This window comes from Protomyctophum parallelum (genome assembly GCF_964188405.1).
Source record: "Protomyctophum parallelum genome assembly, chromosome: 15".
Taxonomy (NCBI): domain Eukaryota; kingdom Metazoa; phylum Chordata; class Actinopteri; order Myctophiformes; family Myctophidae; genus Protomyctophum; species Protomyctophum parallelum.
In genome coordinates, this window is record NC_139710.1 from 2,217,867 (window position 1) to 2,227,173 (window position 9,307).

Consider the following 9,307-nt stretch of genomic DNA (forward strand, 5'->3'; position numbering starts at 1 on the left):
AGGAGGAGGGACTGCAGGCGCTGGGCCCTAGTGGTAAGAGGAGGGACTGCAGGCGCTGGGCCCTAGTGGTAAGATTTGCACATTTGATTTGCACTACATTTTCATGATTTTTCCAAAATAGCAGACCTGCAAGCTCACAGCGCAGCACTCGGTGCGCTATGAGCTTGTAGATCTGCTATTTTTCAATAGCTAAAGTATAACATAATGCTAAAATGCTAAAACCCCAAAAGGGGTGAATACGAACCTTGGGCATGTTGGACAGGGCGATGTGTCGCGGCTCTCGGACGATCCGGACGGTGAAGTTGGCTTTGAACGCTGGCTCGTCAAAGCAGGGGAAGGCAGCGCGCGCGCTGGTGGGCTCGAACTGGGTGGAGGCCAGGAACCTTCATTTATAAATAATAATAATAATAATAATTAATTTTCAAAAAACTAAGGAAGTGATTTTTTTTTTTTTTTTACACTTTTACTTCAAAATATCAGGCAGCAAGTATTGAAAGAGAATTGAATGAGTTAAAAAACACCAATAGGGTTTCCCTTCCAGAATGGGTTAAAACCTTAGAGTATATTTGAATAGAGACGGCGGCCTGAGGAAACCAAACACCCGCTGGTCCGTTGACTATCATTGCGCAGCGTTGATGTTATCGGGCCGATGGCGCGTGGACGAATGTTTGATACGTGAACGCGCGCAATGATAGTCAACGGACCAGCGCGTTCATGTGTTTGGGTCCAATCCATCCCAGAATGCACTCTGTTCCTAGCCGGAAGGAGGAGTGAAATCATGTGCTATTGAGCAACTTAATGCAAGTGGATGGATCTTTAATCTGGTGCCCTCTCTATTAACAGACTTACTACCGTGACATCAGATGCCTATATAATCCCTGCGATATTATATTATTTAGGCATAAATGGACTGCACGCCTTTATTTCCAAGTAATACCAAGCATACAGCTTGCCTACTTGCAATTGTAGGCTATAGGCGTAAGGGGCTTAATCATTCACAAATTTAAATAAGTGCTTTGACAGTTCAGATAAAAGCGAGATCATTTTCGGGGGTCGGTAGGACGGGACCGCGGCATGCGTCGCCAACACATACCAGCACACATGCAAGCGGCAAGCCTTCATCCATATGTTTATGATTCGTTCATTAATGATCATATCACTCCATAAACTATCTCTCATGCAGACATCACTCACTCACTCACTCACTCACTTTCTGTGCACTGCGCACGAATGGGTCAAATTAATATAGGCCAGCCTACAAACGTATTCCATTCATGGCGATGGGATGTGTCATGTAGCCTTGAGGTGCGTGCGTGCGTGGACATGACAGCAAAGCAAGCGAGGTGAGAGGGAAACAGACAGGGTAGGCCTACAGCTTTATTTAATTCATGCAGGTGTTCGTTCTTTATTTATTTAAGATACACCAGTTGAATGGGCTTGCAAGTTGCGTGTGCGTGTGTGTGTGTGTGTGTGTGTGTGTGTGTGTGTGTATGAGAGAGGGGGGTGAGGCGGGCAGCAAGGCATGGGGGAAACTGTTTTTCCTGTAACCATGGTTTCCAGGTCGTATTTCATGTGTTCATGTCGCAAAAACGAGGGCGAGGCTTGATTTCATAGGGCGTGCCAGAAAGATTTCAGCCGTCACATTTATTAACGTCGGAACGAAATTAAGGAATCAGGATCAGCTGTCTGCGATCACTTTATAAATGCCGTGGCGACGTGGGTGTACTACGAAACCTACACTCGAATTTTGGGGCAGATTTTACACTCAATTAATAAATGACTAAAACTGAAATAGAAATGTGCTGCCCAAAACAACACTGCTACCTACCTCTCTTCACAATGCGCGGTGCGGTAGCTGCTACCTACCGCTCTTCTCCCTGCGCGGTGCGGTAGCTGCTACCTACCCCTCTTCTCCCTGCGCAGTGCGGTAGCTGCTACCTACCCCTCTTCTCCCTGCGCGGTGCGGTAGCTGCTACCTACCTCTCTTCGCCATGCGCGGTGCGGTAGCTGCTACATACCTCTCTTCTCCCTGCGCGGTGCGGTAGCTGCTACCTACCTCTCTTCGCCATGCGCGGTGCGGTAGCTGCTACCTACCTCTCTTCGCCATGCGCGGTGCGGTAGCTGCTACCTACCTCTCTTCGCCCTGCGCGGTGCGGTAGCTGCTACCTACCTCTCTTCGCCATGCGCGGTGCGGTAGCTGCTACCTACCTCTCTTCGCCCTGCGCGGTGCGGTAGCTGCTACCTACCTCTCTTCTCCCTGTGCGGTGCGGTAGCTGCTACGGTAGAAACCGTGGAAGCTTCGCGACAGGTTGGCGGAGAAGCCGATCTCCAGGCGGTAGGCCCGGCCCGCGCTCAGCAGCGGCCGCTCTTCCTCCTCCTCTGACGGCGCCAGCGCCACCTGCTGGAGGCCGCGGTGCTGCAGGACCCTCAGGGGGCGTGGCGGCGCGGTGGGGGGCGTGGCCGCGGCGCCCGGCTCCGCCCCCCAGAGGAGAGCCTCGGCGATCCTCATGTCGTGGGCGTGAAGGACCAGGAGGTCTGTGTCCTCGTGGGCCTGGAGGACAATAAGGACAATAAGGACCAGGAGGACAATAAGGACAATAAGGACCAGGAGGTCTGTGTCCTCGTGGGCCTGGAGGACAATAAGGACAATAAGGACCAGGAGGTCTGTGTCCTCGTGGGCCTGGAGGACAATAAGGACAATAAGGACAATAAGGACCAGGAGGTCTGTGTCCTCGTGGGCCTGGAGGACAATAAGGACAATAAGGACCATAAGTACAATAAGGACAATAAGGACCATACGTACAATAAGGACAATAAGGACAATAAGGACCATAAGTACAATAAGGACAATAAGGACCATACGTACAATAAGGACAATAAGGACAATATCAATTAGGACAATAAGGACCAGGAGGTCTGTGTCCTCGTGGGCCTGGAGGACAATAAGGACAATAAGGACAATAAGGACCAGGAGGACAATAAGGACAATAAGGACCAGGAGGACAATAAGGACAATAAGGACCAGGAGGACAATAAGGACAATAAGGACAATAAGGACAATAAGGACCAGGAGGACAATAAGGACAATAAGGACCAGGAGGACAATAAGGACAATAAGGACAATAAGGACCAGGAGGACAATAAGGACAATAAGGACCAGGAGGACAATAAGGACCAGGAGGACAATAAGGACAATAAGGACAATAAGGACAATAAGGACAATAAGGACCAGGAGGACAATAAGGACAATAAGGACAATAAGGACCAGGAGGACAATAAGGACAATAAGGACCAGGAGGACAATAAGGACAATAAGGACCAGGAGGACAATAAGGACCTGGAGGACAATAAGGACAATAAGGACCAGGAGGACAATAAGGACAATAAGGACAATAAGGACAATAAGGACCAGGAGGTCTGTGTCCTCGTGGGCCTGGTGGACAAAATAAAGTTACTGAAATGTTTTACTTACTTAATACCGTCGCTATTGAAAAATAGCAGATCTGCTGTTTTTGAAAAATCATGGAAAATGTGGTGCAAATCTTCTGAATATAATATTCCTTCAGAGCGAACGTTATTTTTTTATTTGTGGGGTTCTTGACATGAAATAATTTGAGGACCACTGATATAGAAACATGGGGTTTTTCAGAAAACTGATTTAGAAGACGTTTGTAGAATCTGGTCTCCAAATCGGGTTGAGCAAAAGTACATCAATTTGATCAGGGCTGCACATAAGCGGTGCGCCACTGCGCATGCGTCGTCAAAATTCAAAATGCGCTGCCTGTCAATCAAGCGTCGGGAAGCGCTTCTGCGTACCAACAGCTGGGGCCGCGCAGAAAGATTATTATGGCCAGAATACCCACTAGTACATTCTGTGGCGAGAGCATTTCCCACCGACTGCCACTCAAAGTGGCTACTGGCCAATCACAGCATGTCTTGCGAGAGTGCACTGGCCATTGTGGCCAATCTCAGCGCGTCCTTACTCAAACGAGGGAGGATTCCAAATCCATGAATGCTGCTTCAGTGCTTGCTACTGGGAGGAGGACAGGATTTTTCTACAGAGAAAGTTACCTGACACATTATTCTTACAGTATTACAGCCAAACTCTCGTCAAAATGTCCAAGAAGCAGGCGCCATTAAGTAACTATTTTGGTGTTCCAGCACCACCACCTCCAAAGAGACGCCAAACGGAACCACCACCTGAACCGCACAGAAAACGTGTGTTTGCGGAAAAGTGGTTGGATGATGTCGGCTGGCTCCAAAATAATGCTGAGCGCAGCGAGCTGTGGTGCAAAATATGTCGTGAGCATCGATAAGAACTATACAGGGATAAATAATTTCAGTCACCCAGCTTTTCATAAGCACGAGAAAAGCAAAGAGCACGTCAACATAGTTGAAACAATTAATAACTAACATAACAATAGTGGAGTGGGAGGAGTGCAAAGCATTGCGGACTGGCACTGCTGCTGCACAACATGAAGCTTATCAACAGCGTGTCCTGACATACTGTCCCCTATTATCGTAAAGTAATGTACTGTATGTCAGTGGTTCTCACAGGGTTAAACCTCATGTTTCTATGTCAGTGGTTCTCACAGGGTTAAACCTCATGTTTCTATGTCAGTGGTCCTCACAGGGTTAAAACCCCATGTAATTTGCCTGCTGACTGCCATCTGAAAATATGTAGTTCCAGGGACCTCCCCAAGAAGCAAAGATTTTAGTTAAAAACGCTCGCTCTGAAAGAATATATATTCAAAGATTTGCAACACATTTTCATGATTTAACAAAAAAAAAAATAGCAGATCTACAAGCTTGTAGATCTGCTATTTTTCAATAGCTAAAGTAGAACATAATGCTTAAAACACCAAAAGGGGTTCCCGCCCAGAATGGGTTAAGTGGTGTAAATGTCAATCAGATAATATGTGGCTAAACTTGACGGACTGCCATTGGATTTTCGTTTTTTCTTGTCGTATGAAAGCAGGGAACAACAAAAGCGTTGTAGGTGAAAGCGCGCTCTACTCAGGGACTCAAGTTCATGGTCTCTGTAGCCGATGGGTGAAGATTCTTGAAGATCTATGGAAAAAAGGGAATATCAGCATTTCAAACTAGTTTGAAACGCTAGTTTGAAACTAGTTTTTCAAGCTAGTTCGAAACGCTGAGGAGAGGAAGGCCTGCGTGCCGAAGCGCGTTCGTTTCTCTAGGTGGACTGATTGTGTTTTCATGAAATAAATAAACTAAAACCTTTTTCCCAATATTTCATATTTACATGTCTTCTGTGGACTCTAACATTACACCTAGCTACATGTTTAAGCATTTATTTCATATTTACATGTCTTCTGTGGTCTAACATTAGTTACACCTAGCTACATGTTTAAGCATATATTTCATATGTACATGTCTTCTGTGGTCTCTAACATTACACCTATAGCTACATGTTTAAGCATTTATTTCATATTTACATGTCTTCTGTGGACTCTAACATTACACCTATAGCTACATGTTTAAGCATTTATTTCATATTTACATGTCTTCTGTGGACTCTAACATTACACCTAGCTACATGTTTAAGCATATATTTCATATGTACATGTCTTCTGTGGTCTCTAACATTACACCTATAGCTACATGTTTAAGCATATATTTCATATGTACATGTCTTCTGTGGTCTCTAACATTACACCTATAGCTACATGTTTAAGCATTTATTTCATATTTACATGTCTTCTGTGGACTCTAACATTACACCTAGCTACATGTTTAAGCATTTATTTCATATTTACATGTCTTCTGTGGACTCTAACATTACACCTAGCTACATGTTTAAGCATATATTTCATATGTACATGTCTTCTGTGGTCTCTAACATTACACCTATAGCTACATGTTTAAGCATTTATTTCATATTTACATGTCTTCTGTGGTCTCTAACATTACACCTAGCTACATGTTTAAGCATTTATTTCATATGTACATGTCTTCTGTGGTCTCTAACATTACACCTATAGCTACATGTTTAAGCATTTATTTCATATTTACATGTCTTCTGTGGACTCTAACATTACACCTAGCTACATGTTTAAGCATTTATTTCATATTTACATGTCTTCTGTGGCCTCTAACATTACACCTATAGCTACATGTTTAAGCATTTATTTCATATTTACATGTATTCTGTGGACTCTAACATTCGTCCCAAAACATTGTGTTCATTGTCATGATTTGTCACGATCCGAGTTGGCTTTGTCCGCGGCGTAACCGTCTTTAAATAAATACTTTAAGAAAAGCCTATGGGCAAAATGCATTGGGATTCATTTCCTGGGCCACTCGTCGTTCTGAAAGGGGGCGGGACTGCGACGCTCTATTGGCAGTGCGGTGAGCGTGCCGATATGGAACACACCCGGTGTGCCACACTCCTCCCGGCCGATAGGGGCGCGTAGTGGAAAGCCAATGGCCAAAAAACCCCACCTCGGATGAAAATGATTATGAATTATGAATTACAATTTACAATTTAGGCATTTAGCAGACGCTCTTAATCCAGAGCGACTTACATTAAGCAAGAACAAAAAAGCATGGGAATGCATCACATAAAAACATTTATCATGAAACATGCGTAAGCTAAGAAAGTAACAGTGGAATATCTATATAATGAAACTATACATATAAACTATACATCTATACTACTATACATTATGTACTATGACGTGCTATGACGACATACAATGCAATTATAGTGCTGTCTACATAACATGCTATAAGTCTGTATCAAATGCTATCTAAGTCTACATAAATGCTATCTAAGGGGGTGGGGTAAGTGCTATGGGCCATGATGGAGTCTGAAAAGGTGGGTTTTCAGACTACGGCGGAAGATTGGGAGTGATGCTGCAGTTCTGACTGCAATGGGAAGTGCATTGAATGTAGCGATGCTAATCGCTGTCCCAGCAAACTTCGAACACCCGTGGCGAGGACTTTATATTTGGAATCTGAATGTTTATGTACACGTTTACAATGTAAATGTAGCGATCGCGTAAAACAGGCGGAAGGTCATGTGAACCATGGCTATGAGCGGCCTAAACATTCTCCCACCCACACACACACACGGGAACAGTTTTGACATATAATAATTTTGGAAATATTAAACATTTCCCCTTATTACGATTATGAGAAAAACAAGCGGTGATCGGAAGAAAATGTCTTCTAAATCATCAGACAGTTTTCTGAAATACCTCATGTTTCTATATCTATATCAGTGGTTCTCAATATTTCATGTCAAGGACCCCAAAAATTATATGTAATTGGCCGTCGACCCCCCCCATGTGAAAATGTGTTGTTCCAGGGACCCTCAGATTGGAGTTAAAAACGCTCTGAAAGAATATATATTCAAAGATTTGCGCGACACTTTCACGATTTCTCAAAAACAGCAGACCTACATTAAAGCTACATTAGAGCTTGTAGATCTGCTATTTTTCAATAGCTAAAGCATAACGTAAAACACCAAAAGGGGTTCCCGCCCCGAATGGGTTAAGACGGACAGACAGACAGACGGACGGACACTGACCTGCAGGTGAATGGTCACCACTCCACTGAACTCCATGGTGGTCAGATTGGGCGTGATGCGGAGGTGGTAATGGCGCGGAGACACGGCCGTGGGCAGCCTGGTGCGGGCCCAGGGGAACGCACCGTCACCGCCGGCCACCAGGGGGGGCAGCTGAGCCCCCCACGCCCCCCAGCGGGCGCACCACCCCGCCAGCATCACCGCCAGGACACCCCATGAAGAGAGCATGGCTTCTTCTTCTTCTTCTTCACAGCTGCAGGAGCAAGAGTACAATTACATTTCAATTACAATTAAATGGTAAATGGTGCATTTATATAGCGCCTTTATCCAGGGCGCTTTACATAGGTTGTGCATTACATTCACACATTCATACACCGATTGCGGCGGAAGCCATGCAAGGTATACCAACCAGCACATCGGGAGCAATCTGGGGTTCAGAGTCTTTGCCCAAGGACACTTCCACATGTACACAGGAGGAGGAGCCGGGATTCGAACCTCCGACCAATGGATCATTGGACGACCTGCTCTACCTCCTGAGCCACAGGCAATTACAATTTAGGCATTCATCAAAGGCTCTTAACCCATTTAGACCTGAGGTTCGATTCTATTAATGTCTTCTAAATCCTGACAGTGTTCAGAAAACCCCTATGTTTACATGTCATTTTCAACAAAATGATATGTAAATGATATGTAAATATGTAACCACTCGGTGGCGCGCTATGAGCTTGTAGTTCTGCTATTTTTCAATAGCTAAAGTATAACATCATGCTTAAAACACCACCACACTCACAGGTTTATTTCAATATACCCACCACATCAGTTGGCAAAAAATAATTTATGTTCAAAGCTCCTTGTGACTGGAACAATCTACCTGTCCATATTCGTTCAATAACATCTTTTCATTTGTTTAAAACTGTGCTGTCCTCTCATCTTCAGTACCTGTTCATGTTTTCACTAATCATCACTGTAGCAGATCTAAGATGCAATGATCCATGTGTTATGTCTACGTTATGTCCGTTATGTGAAATGTTGTCTTGTTGCAGTTCCTGTTTTGTTGTTTTGTTGTTTGTTTCTTGTTTATCTAGGAATTGTATTGTTTTGTTTTGTTTTTCGAGAATAGACTTTTACCTTAAGGTCTAGCAGGCTTTCTTTCGGTGAGTAGTTACGTCGTTTTGTTTATTTGCTGGGATTTGAAAACCGCGCAAGGGAGTGAGAATATGACCAGAGGGCTGTGGAAAGTACCACAGGGCGTCAGAGAGAGACTCACTGTAAGCACTGGACCAGGGCTAACACACAGGCAGGCAGACAGACAGACAGACAGACAGACAGAAAGACAGAAAGACAGACAGGCAGACAGACAGACAGACGTTTCTACTTACCGACAGACAGTGGAACAGGGAAACTCAAAGTGAAACTACGCTGGAACTACAACACCAACACCAGTGCATCCTGGGAAATGGTGTCGCTCGCAGCAGCTGATCTCCAAGCCCACCGCAGCCAGGTGTGTGTGTGTGTGTGTGTGTGTGTGTGTGTGTGTGTGTGTGTGTGTGTGTGTGTGTGTGTGTGTGTGTGTGTGTGTGTGTGTGTGTGTGTGTGTGTGTGTGTGTGTGTGCGTCGCGTCATTATAATATGAGTCCCACCACAGTTCTAGGATAGACCCGCCTTGCCATGCGTCTGATTGGCTGTCAACTGGCCAACCACAGCGGGGCCTGACCCGCAACTGCAGTGGGATCCATTGCAACTCCCCGCCCACAACGG

At 45.0% G+C, this 9,307-nt stretch overlaps 1 protein-coding gene across 4 annotated transcripts in view; it reads right to left on the reverse strand.

Moving 5' to 3' along the window:
- Positions 1-9,055, reverse strand: part of LOC310872086 (endoplasmic reticulum aminopeptidase 1-like) — a 54,274-nt gene extending 45,219 nt beyond the window's left edge. For 2 of the 4 annotated variants that reach the window (XM_083783790.1, XM_083783787.1), the window contains exons 1-4: positions 8,929-9,055; positions 7,553-7,802; positions 2,247-2,551; positions 245-383 (exon numbers count right to left, since the gene is read on the reverse strand). In XM_083783790.1, coding sequence (XP_083639916.1) covers positions 245-383; positions 2,247-2,551; positions 7,553-7,777 — 669 coding nt within the window. In that variant the 5' untranslated portion in view covers positions 7,778-7,802; positions 8,929-9,055. The other 2 variants (XM_083783788.1, XM_083783789.1) reach the window with 2 other exon arrangements.
- Positions 9,056-9,307: the final 252 nt, after the last annotated feature.